This window comes from Herpailurus yagouaroundi, unplaced genomic scaffold, assembly GCF_014898765.1.
Source record: "Herpailurus yagouaroundi ecotype Mexico unplaced genomic scaffold, PumYag 181, whole genome shotgun sequence".
Lineage (NCBI taxonomy): Eukaryota > Metazoa > Chordata > Mammalia > Carnivora > Felidae > Herpailurus > Herpailurus yagouaroundi.
The window spans coordinates 15841323-15856951 of NW_024412412.1; the positions used below are offsets into that span (position 1 = coordinate 15841323).

General features: G+C 39.5%; 1 protein-coding gene across 3 annotated transcripts in view; it reads left to right on the forward strand.

Moving 5' to 3' along the window:
* The window catches only part of SNX25 (sorting nexin 25), a 134125-nt gene that overhangs the window by 83010 nt on the left and 35486 nt on the right, over positions 1 to 15629 (forward strand). For all 3 annotated transcript variants that reach the window (XM_040489925.1, XM_040489923.1, XM_040489924.1), the window contains exon 7: positions 4070 to 4251. In XM_040489925.1, the coding sequence (XP_040345859.1) occupies positions 4070 to 4251 (182 nt within the window). The remainder of the gene's footprint in view (positions 1 to 4069; positions 4252 to 15629) is intronic.

Consider the following 15629-nt stretch of genomic DNA (forward strand, 5'->3'; position numbering starts at 1 on the left):
GGCTGATCTGACCTGCCTAGGAATATTTATATCTATCAAGTGCTCACCTTGGCCCTGAACATGGCCCTGAACATTGCCTAAAACAATCTCACTGTTTCCGAAGGGAGCTTGCTCTTGTGCTTTCCACAGGGGATTTCTTACTCCCCTCGCTTTCCACAGGCCTCTGACCACTCACCCTTTTTACTTACCTCACTCTCAGCAGATAACCTTACTCATGACTTTGGGGAAACAGACCATGTGAGGGGAACCGCCCCAGCTTCTAGGCACCAGAATACAAACTCGCTTTATGTACACCTTCTCTTCTGTCTTCCATGTTACTGTAGTGGCCTTTTTCCAAAGCTGATCTATTTGCTTGTCTTCTGGATGCCACTCCCCATCTGTCACCTCACCTCTCTCTCCTCTCTCTCTCTTAACTCTTAACTCTCTCTCTCTTAAATGAGCATTAAAACCAGCTCATCTCTCCCCCATTAAAAACGACAACAACAACAAGCCTTCCTTCAACCCAGCCCTGCCTTTATGTTGTGTATGCAAAGCCAGTCCATTTTCCACAAGGAAATGACTAAATGCTTAGTCATGTTTAAACAATTTTGTGTAAGTTTTTTTGCTTTTACTTGAAATTATATAATGCCAACATAAGGAAACATGCCATCGTAAATGTTTTTAAATTAAACCTTAAAAAATTCTTGCTGAGACCACATAACTCCTAAGTGTCAGAGCCCGGATTCTAATGTAAGTCTGATTCCAGACTCTACTGAAAACTTTCCACTGTATTTGACATGGAGGTCACTAGTGATCTTGGCAACGGCAGATTTGGTGGAGAGGAGGAGTAGAAACCATGTTGTTGGAGTAAACTGAAGAATGGGATGTGAGAATGCTATTTCTCTCCTTTAGGGCCCAAGTTCTAGTGAAGCATAATACCTGAAACATAGTAAGCACTTAGCAAAATGTTAGCTATTTTGTTGTTGACCTCTCAGTAATACTGGACACAGCTCACTTGTTCCTTCAGCAAACATTTGGTGAGCTCCACTGTGTTACCAGGCATTGTTATAGGTGCTGGAGATACAGTAGTATATAAATAAACAAAATGCCGACCTTCAGAAGATCTACTTACAGGATAAATAAGTCAAATAGAAGTGTGATGATACGTGCTATGGGGAAAGTAAAGCAGAGAGGGAGAAAGGCAGTGTTATAGGGTGGGGGTTGCTGTTAGAAATAGGGTGCCCAGGGAGGCGCTTCCCTGAGACCTGAACTGAGGGTCTGAAGGAGGTAGGAGTGAGCCATGCAGATCCATGGGGGATGGAAGGGTCACGCTGAGAGGAGGCATAAAACAGCCCTGAGCAGGGAACCACCCAGGGTGGTCAGGAAGCTAGTTACCAGAGACCACGTGTTACGTGATTCCATTACATGAAGTCTCCAGAATGGGCAAATCCATAGAAGAAGCCCCATAAAGATGCCTAGGGCTGAGAGGGTTGGGGTGACTAATGGGTACCTCGCTTCTTTTGGGGGTGATGAAAGTATTCAAAAAAGTGTGGTGATGGTGGCATAGTCTGTAAATACGCTAAATGCAGTTAAATTTACACTTTAATTAGAATTGTATGTGAAGTATATCTCAATAAAGCTGTTATTTTAAAAAGGAGGGAACCACAAGGAAGCTGGTGTGGCTGACTGTGGAGAGTAGGAGGGGATGAGCCTGGAGAGTGTAGGGCCTTAGAGCCCCTTAAAGGTGCTTTGCCTTTTGCTGCAGGTGAAATGGGGGTCTGGGGGAGGTTTCTGAGCACAGGAATGATGTGATTGAGTTGATGTTTTTTTGTTTTTTGTTTTTAATTTTTTTAATGTTTGTTTATTTGTGAGAGAGAGACAGAGTATGAGTGGGGAAGGGGCAGAGAGAGGGAGACACAGAATCAGAAGCAGGCTCCCAGGCTCCGAGCTGTCAGTGCAGAGTCCGATGCAGGGCTCAAACGCACAAACCGTGAGATCATGACCTGAGTGGAAGTCGGATGCTTAACCGACTGAGCCTCCCAGGTGCCCCTGGGTTGATGTTTTAATAGGTTTGCCTTGGCTGCTGTGCTGAGATAAAGACTGGAGGGGAGGTGAAGGTGGAAGCGTGCTGACCAGTTAGGAGGCTCTGCAGTAACAGACAAATACTGTTTCTCCTGTTTTGCTGACATTCTTTCTCCATAAACCGCACTCTCACATTTACCTTCTGTCTCTCCTTCACCAGCCCCTTTGCCAGCTTCTTTTCTTCTTTCTCGCCATTAAATGTAGGGTTTATTTAGATTATGTACTGGGACCATTTTAGTTCTTCCTGGGTTGTCTCTACTCCCGCGACTTCAGCTACCGTCAAGTGCTGAACACTTCTGAACTCCACACCTTATGTCTCTGCTTAGGTAGTCAAATGCCTTTAATTTGCCTGTTGTCTGCTGTGTAACAAACCACCCTAAAGTGCAGTGTCTTAAACAGCAGGTACTACTTCTGCACCCGAATTGGCGGTTTTAGCAGGTTCGGCAGGAGTGGCTCTTCTCTCTTGACTGTGGCTGGACGGTTCACCTTTAGGATGGTGTATGCACACAGAGCCAGGGTGCCACTGGATGTGGGCTGAGGTCCTAGCCAGGGCTGTGGTCTTTGGGGGGGCCTCTCCGTGGAGATCTCTCCATTGACCACTCAGGCGTCCTCAAAGCATGGAGGCCTCATGGCTGCTGGATGACTTTACCAAGCAGCTCAGGGCTCCAGGTCAGTGGCCTTTTACAGTCTAGCTTTAGAAGTCATCACCTCACTTACTCCATAATCACAAACCCACCCAGATTCGAGAAAAGGGAGCACATATCTTACTTCTCAGAGGGAGATTGTCGAAGTGACGCAGTAAAAAGAGTAAGTAAGATGAAAGACCTTATCGTGACCACCTTTGGCAAATATCATCTGCCACATCATAAACCTGCTTTTCCTGTAATGTTCCCTGGTTCATAATTGGCCCCACCACCTCCATGGCTGCTCATGGCAGAAACTTGGGAGCCGTTTTTGATATGTCTGTTTTCTTTACATTGCTCAGCCACTGTCCTCTTTGCTGTCTGCTCAGTCACAGGGTCCTGTTCTCTATAAATCATTCTCAGATGCTTCCAGTCTTCTCTCCTGCCATTGCCATGACCTGAGTTTAAGCCACCATCTCCCTCCTTGGCTACTCCAACTGGTTTCTCTACCTGCAGTCTTTTACCTTCAATTATTTTTTTTTTTATCCTTCCTGTATAATCTTTAAAAAATATAAATCCATTTGTGACCTACTCTTGCTTAAAACCCATTAGAAGCTGCTCAGTGCTATTGAACTGAAGGCTGAAGTTATTTCTATGGGCTAAACAGCTTTATGTCATCTGGCTCCTGCCTCCTCCAGATTCACTTTGGATCTCTAGCTTTCCTTGCACCTGCTGCACGGGCCCTTGCAGTTCCTCCAAAGCTCTCTCTTTCCTGCTTCAGGGCATTCGCTTTCATATTTGCTGCTCCCTCTGTCTGCCACACTCCACTCCTTTTTCATTTTGTTTGAATGTAATTTGCTTAAGGAAACCTGGCTTAGAAGCATTGGTTAAGCAGCTCAAGGGTACCTACACGTTTTCTTTATAGCCCATATTATGCTTGTAATTGCTAATCCTATCTTTGGATTTCTGCCTTGCTAGAAATCCACGAGATTTAACAATTGGTCTTGAGTCCCGAATGCCTTGTCAGTGCCTGACACAGAGCACTCACTGCATGCTTATGAATGGCTCTGTGTACATTACACATACATGTAAAGATATTTAAATACACATACATACATGCACATTGTGAGTATATATATACAGAGGAGAGGGGTTTTTTTGTTAATGTTTTACCCTTGAGTAGGATTTTTCAGTGGTATATGTACAAATTATATTTAGAAATTAATGGTGTTTCTCTTTGAGAGCATATATACGTATGTGTGTAGCATGAACAATACCCACTGTTCAAAATGTACCACATCAGATACCAATCTTTTCAGTGTTGTTATGTTCCCCTTTTCATACCTTGTCCTCTGACTGGGTCCTGTCCATCCATCCCATTCAAGGTAAAGAAACTGCTGCAATGAAAGCTGATCTCCTAAGGGCCAGGAATATGAAAAGGTACATTAACCAACTGACTGTGGCTAAGAAGCAGTGCGAGAAGAGAATCCGAATCCTGGGAGGCCCTGCCTATGACCAGCAAGAGGATGGGGCCTTGGATGAGGGAGAAGGGCCTCCAAGCCAGAAGGTAGAACTTTACAGTTTCTTGTTTTGACCATTTCATGTTTATCATAAACATTCATGTAATCTCCCATCCAATATTTTAGCTTTTTGGTATTTAACATAAAGCATATGTTCCAGAACAGAGGCTCACATGTTTGCCTTTACCTGTCAAAGAGCTGTATTACTTGGTGTCCTTGACTTCTGTGAAGGGTGATAGGTATGAGAGATAGGCACGGGGTGTGTGTGTGTGTGTGTGTGTGTGTGTGTGTGCGTGTGTGTGCGCGCGCACGCGCGCGCGCACATGCATGCATGCCCATATGTATTTTCCTGTCCCAGAGGCACATGCTTACATTTGCAAGGGCCCAGTCAAGTTACTCACTACCAGTTGGAAAGAAATAACCACCTGTGGAATGGAAAGTATCTTGTGGTTATTTTACTTAGCTCTCACCACAACTCTCTGAAATTTGAATCTCTCAATATTTCCATTTAAAGGTTAAGAAACAGAGTTGGTTTAAGTAAATTACCTAAGGCCAGGTGGGAAGAGGCAGAACTAGATATAAACCCAGATCTAGTTGCTACACAGTCTGAGTGCTTTCTCACTAAGCCATAATATATCAGCGACTATTTTTTGAACAAAACTTTGGACTGTCTGATACTGAGTCCTGAAATCATGGAGCTTAGGAAAGTGTCCTAGCCCTACCTCAGCACCAGCTGTATACTCTGAAGGACCCAAGCTTGTCTTCTAAGACTGAGAGAACGCTAGGATTGAAGGAAACAGCAGTGGGACTCCCGGAAGGGCTTGCTTTTACCACTTGGGAACAGGACTTCAGGGCAAACTCCAAACTCCTCTTTTGAAAGTAGGCACTTAGTCACAAAGAGGCCACCATCAGTATTAAGTTAACTCTGGCTACAGCCTCTGACCTCACCTATTTGGATTTTTAGTCTCTTGATCTTTTCCTCTTCAGTTCTTGGTTTGACTTCAGATGCTTATCTATGATTTTTCCCTTCCTCGTATTCCAGTGATGAGCTTTGACCTTTTTTTCTTGTACATGGCCCAGTATTCATTAGAGCTTCTTCAGGATAGTGTATGTTCGACCTTGAACCAACTCTAACACAAGACACAGTTCTTCCTCAATATCTTACATAAGTGGCACAAATGAAGCCCTGAATAGCTCTTGTTTTATAGAGGCATCCCCTCACCACTGGAGATCTGTTCATTTTGCTGTTAGCAAATATGCCTTTTTGTAGTTTTGGCTTTGTGGTACAAAGTGAAAATTTCACCTTTTGGTGAACGTTGAAGAGAGAGTGGATTTGGCAGGTTGAATGTTGTCTTTCTTCCTCTTTCTTGTCAGCCTCTGGACTCTAATAGATTTCCAGGCACATTTCTCATAGAAGAGGTTCTCTTCATGTGTCCCATGTATTCATTTATTCATTCAACAGACATTTATTGTGGGTCCACAGTCTCTCAGTTGCAGTGAAAGGTACTAGGATCCAAAAGGAATAAGATGGAGTCTCTTCTTGCAAAGAGTCCCATATAATTATAAAATAGAAAGGTAAGTGATCCAGTAAAAATGGGAGATATACACCTAGAAGAAGCACTTGATGGTTTGCTACCTAGTCAAAAGATGATGTGGTTTTAGATCTTATGGTAAAAGAAAACCTTGGGAAACATAAAAGAAGCTCATTTTAGGAGAGCTGAAAGTGATGTCAGTATACGTTACCTGGCAGTATTTAGTAGAAGTAGGCTTAATCTGGTTTTACCTCCACTTTGACTTGTCTCTCCAGATACTTAGGAAAGGCACAACCCATTGCTGGTGCAACGGTTTAACCTCAGAGGAAAATCATTTCTGTTAGACTTCAGGCTGGAAGCCTCAGATAATATTACAGAATTCTAATGTTTATAATGGTTTGCTATTCTAAAGGTAAGACTGGTTAATTTGGAGTCGTACATGGGTAGAATGGTTTTGCTGTAACCTAATCATATTTAATCCAGAGGAATCGCCACCTAACTTTATTTCAGAACTTAGTCTTCAAAATTAGATGAATCCCTCAATTAAAAGAAAGTGATCAAGTAAATAAATAATAGGAAAGAATTATATGCCCTCTACAAGAAACTAAATATGAAGGCAAAGATCGGTTGAAAGTGAAAGGAGGAGAAAAGGCATGCTATGTAAACACAAAGCATAAGAAATATAAAGTAGCTAATGTTAGCATCAGACGAAATAGACACTAGGACAAGGAATATAACCAGGGATGAAGAACATTTCATTCTGATAGAGGGGTCAATTCATCACGAAGGCATGATAATCCTAAATGTAAATATGTATGCAATCAGTGAGACCTTTAAAATACGTGAAGTACAAACTGACAGAACTGAAAGGAGGAAAAAAGATCCACAATTATAATTGGAAGTGTTCACACCTCTCTCTCAGTAATTGATAAAAAAAGAAACAAAAAACCAGAATATAGAAAATGTAAACACTAGTACAACTAAGGGGAGCTAATGGACATTTCTAGAACATTCCACCTAACATCAACAGAATACTCATTCTTCTCAAGCATATATTGAACATTCACCAAGAAAGACTATACTGCTGGGCATTAAAACAAATCCCGACAGATTAAAAACGTTTAAAATTATACAGACTATTCTCTGACCAAGTGGATTTGGAAAGATCTGGAAAATTCTCAAATATTTGAAGAATTAAACAACATAATAAAGCTTGAATCAAGAAATCAGAAGGGAAATTAGGAACTAGTTTGAATGGAATGAAAGTGAAAATACAACATCTTAATACTTATGGGATACAGTTAAAGCAGTACTTGGAAGGAAACACTCATGCTTATATTAAAAAAGAAGAAAGGTCGGGGCATCTGGGTGGCTGTTGGTTAAGTGTACAACTCTTAATCTCAGCTCAGGTCATGACTTCACAGTTTGCAAGAAGGAGAAAGAAGGACGAGGAGGAGAAGGGTCTAAAATCAGTGTTCTTCCCCCTTAAGAAGCTACAAATGAAAACTAAAATAACTAGAAAAGAGGAAATAATATAACAACAGAAATCAGTGAAATAGACAACAGAAAAACAGTAGAGAAAAATAAATGAAAACAAAAGGTAGTTCTCTGAAAAGATGATTATACACTCTAGTTTGACAAAAAGAAGAGAGAAGGCACAAATGACCATTATGAATGAGAGAGGGGGCATCACTATAGATCTTAGATGCATTAAGAGGAAAACAAAGGAATATTATGAACAATTTTAAGCCAATAAATTTCACGATTTGAATAAAATACACAAATTCCTTAACTGTATCCCACAAGTATTAATACAAATTACCAAAGCTGACTCAAAAAGAAATAAAAAATCAGAGTAGCCTTAGGTGTATTAAAGAAAATGAATATATAATTTAAAACCTTCCCACAAAGAAAGCTTCCGGCCCAGATAATTTCACTAGTGAATTCTACTGAACATTCAAGACAAAGATATAAATCTTAGCAATATTATTTCAAAAAATGGAGGAGAAAGGTACTTTAACTCCTCATAAGAAACCAACATAACTGACACCAAACCAGAGAAAAACATTAAAACAATGAAAATTACTTACCAATATTCATCAAGAACCTAAACAAAAAATTCTTAACAAAATATTAGCAAATCAAATATAGTGATCTGTGAATAGAAAAATTACTCCAATATATGTACTCCTGGAAGTGAGTCTTTAGTATAAAATTGTATACATCGTTTTTCTGCAATTCTGTTGTCAAGCCTTAATTTTTAAACAGCTTTATTAAGGTATAATGATCTACAATACACTGTACATATTTAAAGTATATAATTCGATAAGTTTGACATATGTATGTACTCATGAAACCATCACCACAGTCAAGATAGTAATTATATTTGACATCCACAAAAATTTTTACCAACCCCTTTGTAATCTTTCTCTTAACCCCACTTGAGACCCACTGACCTATTCCTTTCACCTGTGTTTACTTATCTAGTAAGTTACTTCTTAACTACCCTGATTTTTGGCACCTATCATTGTCTTTTCTTTTTTAGCCAAAATCTTGGTTCAGTTTCTTCCTAATGAGTTTTTGTTGTCTCTTGTCATTGACAACAGCTATGACAAGTCTCACAACAACCCATAAAGTACCACCCATAAAGGTGGTACTATTGCCAATCTATAGAAGAAGAAACTGAGGCTCAGAGTGACGGAGTCACTTAGAGCTCCCAGAACTGGAAAGACTGGCAAAGCCAGGATTCAAACCTCTAAATCCTGAACAATTTTACCTACACAGTATTGCCTTCCTATCTGGCTTTGTTTTCATCTGAATATGAAAACAAAAAAATCTGTATTGCTTTATTTTTTGGTAAGGTTGTACACTCACTTTTCAAATGGCCCCCAAATGGAAAGATGGAAGGAAGAATTTAAGAAAAAATAAAGGGAGAAGAGGAAATGAAAATATAAGGGGTGTGGAAATCAGTGGCAGTAAATGATTGATCTCTGAAATCAGTTTTCTTTCTTTTTTTTTAAGCTTCATTTTGAATCCGGTTAGTTAACATAGTGTTATATTAGTTTCAGGTGTACAATATAGTGATTCAACAATTCCAAACATCACCCGGTATGCATCACATGTGCACTTTTTTATCCCCATCACCTACTTCACGCCCCCCCCCACCTCTTCTGGTGACCCATCAGTTTGTTTTCTGTAAGTAAGAGTTTGTTGACTTCTCTCTCTCTGTCTCTCTGTCTCTTTTTCCCATTGCTCATTGTTTTGTTTCTTAAATTCCACATAGGAGTGAAATTATATGGTATTTGTTTTCCTCTGACTTATTTTAGCATAATACTGTCTAGCTCCATCCATGTCATTGCAAATGGCAAGATTTCATTCTTTTTATGGCTGAATAATATTCATCAATCAGTGGACACTTGGGCTGCTTCCAAATCTTGGCTACTATAAATAATGCCGCTATAAACTTAGGGGTGCATGTATCCCTTTGAATGAGTGTTCTTGTATTCTTTGGGTAAATACCCAGTAGTGCAATTGTCAGATCATAAGGTCTTTAACGTTCTGAGGAACCTCCATACTGTTTTCCACGGTGGCTGCACCGGTTTGTATTTCCACCAACAGTGCAAGAAGGTTCCTTTTTCTCCACATCCTCACCAACACCTGTTGTTTATTCTGTTGCTGATTTTATCCAGTCTGACATGTGTGAGGTGTTCCCTCATTGTAGTTTTGATTTGCATTTCCCTGATGGTAAGATATGATGAGCATCTTTTTATGTGTCTGTTGGCTATCTGGATATCGTCTTGGGAGAAATATTTTTTCGTGTCTTCTGTCCATTTTTTAATTGGATTATTTGTTTTTTTTGGGAGTTGAGTTTGAGAAGTTCTTCGTATATTTTGGATACTAACCCTTTATCTTGTATGTCATTTGCAAATATCTTCTATTATGTTGGCTGCCTTTTGGTTTTGTTGCTTGTTTCCTTTGCAGAAGCTTTTTATTGTGATGCAGTAACCAGTAGTTTGTTTTTGTTTCCCTTGCTTGAGGAGACATATCTAGAAAGAAGTTGCTGCAGGTTGTGTCAAAGAAGTTACAGCCTGTGTTCTCTTCCAGGATTTTTATGATTACAGGCCTCATATTTAGGTCTTTTATCCATTTTGAATTTACTTTTGTGTATGGTGTAAGAAACTGGTCCAGTTCTTTCTTATGCATGTTGGTGTCTGGTTTTCCCAACACCATTTTTTGAAGAGACCATCTTTTTTCCATTGGATATTCTTTCCTGCTTTGTCAAAGATTAATTGACCTCATAGTTGTGAATTCATTTCTGGGTTTTCTACTCTGGTCCATTGATTGTAATATAACTTGAAGTGTGGAATTGTGATGCCTCCAGCTTTGCTTTTCTATTTCAAGATTGTTTTGGCTATTCAGGGCCTTTTTGTGGTTCCATACAAATTTTAGGATTCTTCTATTTCTGTGAAAAATGCTGTTGGTATTTTGATAGGGATTGCATTAAATGTGTAGATTGCTTTGGGTAGTATAGACGTTTTAATAATAGTTTTCTTCCAATCAAAGAGTATGGAATGTCTTTCCATTCTTTTGGTTGTCTTTAATTCCTTTCATCAGTGTGTTAGAGTTTTCAGAATACAGGTCTTTCACCTCTTTGGTTAGATTTATTCTTGGATATCTTATTTTGGGTACAATTGTAAATGGGATTGTTTTCTTTATTTCTCTTTCTGCTACTTCATTATTGGTGTATAGAAATGCAACAGACTTCTGTACATTGATTTTGTATCCTGTGACTTTACTGAGTTCATTTGTTAGTTCTAGCAGTGTTTTGATGGAGTGTTTTGAGTTTTCTATGTATGGTATCATGTCATCTGCAAATAGTAAAACTTTTACTTCTTCCTTACCAATTTGAATGCCCTTTATTTCTTTTTGTTGCCTGATTGCTGTGGCTAGGACTTTCAGTATTATGTTGAATAAAAGTGGTGAGAGTGGACATCCTTTTCTTGTTCGTGACCTTAGGAAAACTGAGAGGTTTTCCTCATTAAAGATGTTGTTAGCTGTGAGTTTTTCATACATGGCCTTTATTATGTTGAGATATGTTCCCTCTAAACCTACTTGGTTGAGGGTTTTTATCATGAATGGATGATCATGTGGTTCTTACCTTTCTCTTACTGATGTGATGTATCACAGTGATTGATTTGTGAATATTGAACCACTCTTGTAGCCTAGGGGAAGAAATCCTACTTGATTGTGGAAAATGATTTTTTTAATGTATTGTTAGATTCATTTTGGTAGTATTTTGTTAAGAAATTTTGCATATGTGTTCATCACGGATGTTGGCCTGTGGTTCTTCTTTTTTAGTGGTGTCTTTATTTGGTTTTGGGATCAGAGTAATGCTGGCCTCCTAGAATGAATTTGGAAGTTTTCCTTCCTTTTCTATTCTTTGGAATAGTTTGAGAAGAATAAATATTAACTGTACTTTATTTTTTATTTATTTATTTATTTATTTTTTATTTTTTTATTTTTTTTTATTTATATATGAAATTTATTGTCAAATTGGTTTCCATACAACACCCAGTGCTCATCCCAAAAGGTGCCCTCCTCAATACCCATCACCCACCCTCTCCTCCCTCCCACCCCCCATCAACCCTCAGTTTGCTCTCAGTTCTCAACAGTCTCTTATGCTTTGGCTCTCTCCCACTCTAACCTCTTTTTTTTTTTTTTTCCTTCCCCTCCCCCATGGGTTCCTGTTAAGTTTCTCAGGATCCACATAAGAGTGAAACCATATGGTATCTGTCTTTCTCTGTATGGCTTATTTCACTTAGCATCACACTCTCCAGTTCCATCCACGTTGCTACAAAAGGCCATATTTCATTTTTTCTCATTGCCACGTAGTATTCCATAGTGTATATAAACCACAATTTCTTTATCCATTCATCAGTTGATGGACATTTAGGCTCTTTCCATAATTTGGCTATTGTTGAGAGTGCTGCTATGAACATTGGGGTACAAGTGCCCCTATGCATCAGTACTCCTGTGTCCCTTGGATAAATTCCTAGCAGTGCTATTGCTGGGTCATAGGGTAGGTCTATTTTTAATTTTCTGAGGAACCTCCCCACTGCTTTCCAGAACGGCTGCACCAATTTGCATTCCCACCAACAGTGCAAGAGGGTTCCCGTTTCTCCACATCCTCTCCAGCATCTATAGTCTCCTGATTTGTTCATTTTGGCCACTCTGACTGGCGTGAGGTGATACCTGAGTGTGGTTTTGATTTGTATTTCCCTGATAAGGAGCGACGCTGAGCATCTTTTCATGTGCCTGTTGGCCATCCGGATGTCTTCTTTAGAGAAGTGTCTATTCATGTTTTCTGCCCATTTCTTCACTGGGTTATTTGCTTTTCGGGTGTGGAGTTTGGTGAGCTCTTTATAGATTTTGGATACTAGCCCTTTGTCTGATATGTCATTTGCAAATATCTTTTCCCATTCCGTTGGTTGCCTTTTAGTTTTGTTGGTTGTTTCCTTTGCTGTGCAGAAGCTTTTTATCTTCATAAGGTCCCAGTAATTCACTTTTGCTTTTAATTCCCTTGCCTTTGGGGATGTGTCGAGTAAGAGATTGCTACGGCTGAGGTCAGAGAGGTCTTTTCCTGCTTTCTCCTCTAAGGTTTTGATGGTTTCCTGTCTCACATTCAGGTCCTTTATCCATTTTGAGTTTATTTTGGTGAATGGTGTGAGAAAGTGGTCTAGTTTCAACCTTCTGCATGTTGCTGTCCAGTTCTCCCAGCACCATTTGTTAAAGAGACTGTCTTTTTTCCATTGGATGTTCTTTCCTGCTTTGTCAAAGATGAGTTGGCCATACATTTGTGGGTCTAGTTCTGGGGTTTCTATTCTATTCCATTGGTCTATGTGTCTGTTTTTGTGCCATAACTGTACTTTAAATGTTTGGTAGTATTCACCTGCGAAGCCATCTGGCCCTGGCTATTTGTTGGGAGTATTTTGATTACTGATTCAATTTTTTTTTGGTTATCAGTCTTAAAAAATTTCTAATTCTTCCTATTTCAGTTTTGGTAGTTTATATGTTTGTAGGAGTGTATCCATTTCTTCTAGGTTGTCCAGTTTGTTGGCACATACTTTTTCATAATATTCCCTTGTGATTACTTGTATTTCTGTGGAGTTGGTTGTTATTTTTCCTCTCTCATTTGTTATTTTATTTATTTGAGTCGTTCTCTCTCTTTTTTTCTTGATAAGTCTGGCTAGAAGTTTATCAGTTTTATTGAGTTTTTTCAAATAACCAGATCCTGATTTTATTGGTCTGTTCTATTGCGGGTTTATTTTTAAAATTTTTTTTAGTTTTTATATCCTTTATTTCTGTTCTAATCTTTATTATATCCTTCTTTCTGCTGGTTTTTAGGTTTTGTTGTTCTTTTTCTAGGTCCTCTATGTGTAAGGTCAGGTTGTTTGAGATTTTTCTTGTTTTTTTGAGATAGCCCTGTATTGCTATAAATTTCCCTCTTAAAACTGCTTTTGCTGCATCTTGGGGTTTGGGCCATTGTGTTCTCATTTTCGTTTGTTTCCGTGTATTTTTAAAATTTCTTTTTTGATTTCCTGGTTGACTCATTCATTGTTTAGTAGCATGTAGGGTGGTGGTGGGAGATGGCTATGGCCAGTTCCTTCATTCCCAGAGTGGTCTCTCCATGAATGCTACCTCTCTGGGATACACTCCAAAATGAGTAAATAACCTCCCTACTTGGTGCCCCAGGTGCTCTTCAGATTGCTGTGTCCACACTGTATGTCCGTGAGTTGTTGGCTTGCCTTTTCTCCAAGAACAGTGCAGGGCCCTCCGGGCTCTATCCCAGCCAAGTCCACTGACCTCCATTTATTTATTTATTTAAAAAAATTTTTTTAAACATTTATTTATTTTTGAGAGACAGAGAGAGAGGCAGAGCATGAGCAGGGGAAGGGGAGAGAGGAAGGGAGATACAGAATCTGAAATAGGCTCTAGGCTCTGAGCTGTTTGTTAGCACAGAGATGGACACAGGGCTCGAACCCGTGAACTTTGAGACTGTGACCTGAGCTGAAGTTGGACGCTCAACCGACTGAGCCACCCAAGCACCTCTAAGTCCACTGACCTTTAGAAAGAAGTTCACGCTTTAAGCCCTGTTGGTTGCCAGAAGTCACAAAATTAGACCCCTCGTGCATTTTAAGCCAATTACTGTGGGAATCCATTTTCCCCTGTGCTCCCCGGTGTCCCACCCTTGTCTGTGACCCTGGCTCCCTCCCCACTGCAGCACAAGGATCCATTTCTCTCCCAAGTCTGTCACCGCACTTCATGCTTTCTTCTATGTGGCCTCTTCTCTACCTTTATAAAGTTGTGGAGTTTGTTCTGCCAGTCTGCAAGTCAGTTTCTGGGGTATTCAGGTATTGGTTATCTAGTTGTGTTCATGCGATGAGGCAAGCCTGTGATCCTTCTACTCCACCACTATCTTCCAACCCACCGTCTAAGATCAGTTTTTATCTCAATGTATTTGATCCAAGACCAAGGACATTACTGAGTGTAGCCCAGGACTCTGCACTTGAATATGAAAAGATTCCTCGACTTTCTGTTTCTGTTGGAGTTCTTACAGAGCATTTTTCCTAAATGCATCTTTCCTTCTTGACTTCCATACTATTTGTAGTTTGCTATAAACACAAATCAGGTAATCTCTTAAGGAGATGAACTATTTTATTATGGTTAAGAAGCTGTGCTGTGTAGTCAGAAAGCCTGGCTCTCAATTCTGTATCTACTGGGGATTGATTTTGGGCAAGTTAGTTAGCTTTTTTGTACTCCAGTTGTAAAATTGGGATAGTTTGTGCATACCCTATAGATGGCAACCATTAAATAATGAACATAGGAGAGTAAGTACACCACTTAGTATAAGAGCACTCAATAAATGTTATTACTGGCATTGATTGTTAAGGAGGTATGTTTAGTGATGATACAGATGTAAGAAAAATCCAATTGTAACCTCTCCTTTTAGGATAAAACATTATTCCCAAGATCCTAATTCTACATATTCTCATTAGTTTTCTGGAGTTATTCTCATGAGTATTTTGTAACTAGAGAATCCTATGTCACTCTTGGTAACATGTTGGGTGCTTAGGAACACATTTATTCCTCTAAGGCCCTGAGGTACTTTTGAGTGCTTGGTGGAAATTTTCCTGGAGAAAAATTAACTAGCTGGGTAAGAGGAAATCCACACAAAACATAAAACTAAGTTTGTAAAATATCCATCATGAAACCAGATCCAGTCTAGAGACCATCGACTGTGGTAGCTCTCCTCCCAGAATTACCAGAGGTCTTAGGACAGAAAAAAAGGCTGACCCAACAAATAAGAGCACAGTGTTTGCTGTGTGGAAGCCCTTAGTAAATGTTAATTATTGTTATATCATCTATAGTTTTTAACTTTTTTTGTAATTTGTTTTAATGTTTATTTTTGAGAGAGAGAGAGTTGGGAAGGTGCAGAGAGAAGAGGGAGACACAGAATCTGAAGCAGGGTCCAGGATATGAGCTATCAGCACAGAGCTGGACGTGGGGCTTGTACTCACAAATGGTGAGATCATGACCTGAGCCGAAGTTGGATACTTAACCGACTCAGCCACCTTGGCCAGGTGCCCCATATCATCGATAGTTTTTTAAAAATGATTATTTTAATAGTGGTGTCAACTTTGACCTACCCACCCTTCTCTTTTCACTTCCACACAAAAATCTCAGACTTACTGAAATTAATTAATGTCAAATTAATTGAGATTGAGTTAATCTCAGATGAATACATTTGACTTTGAAGTGTACTATCTATGCATCCTGTCCACCCAGACCCATTCCATTAGTGTAGATGTTACACAGTGAAATTCTCTTTTTCA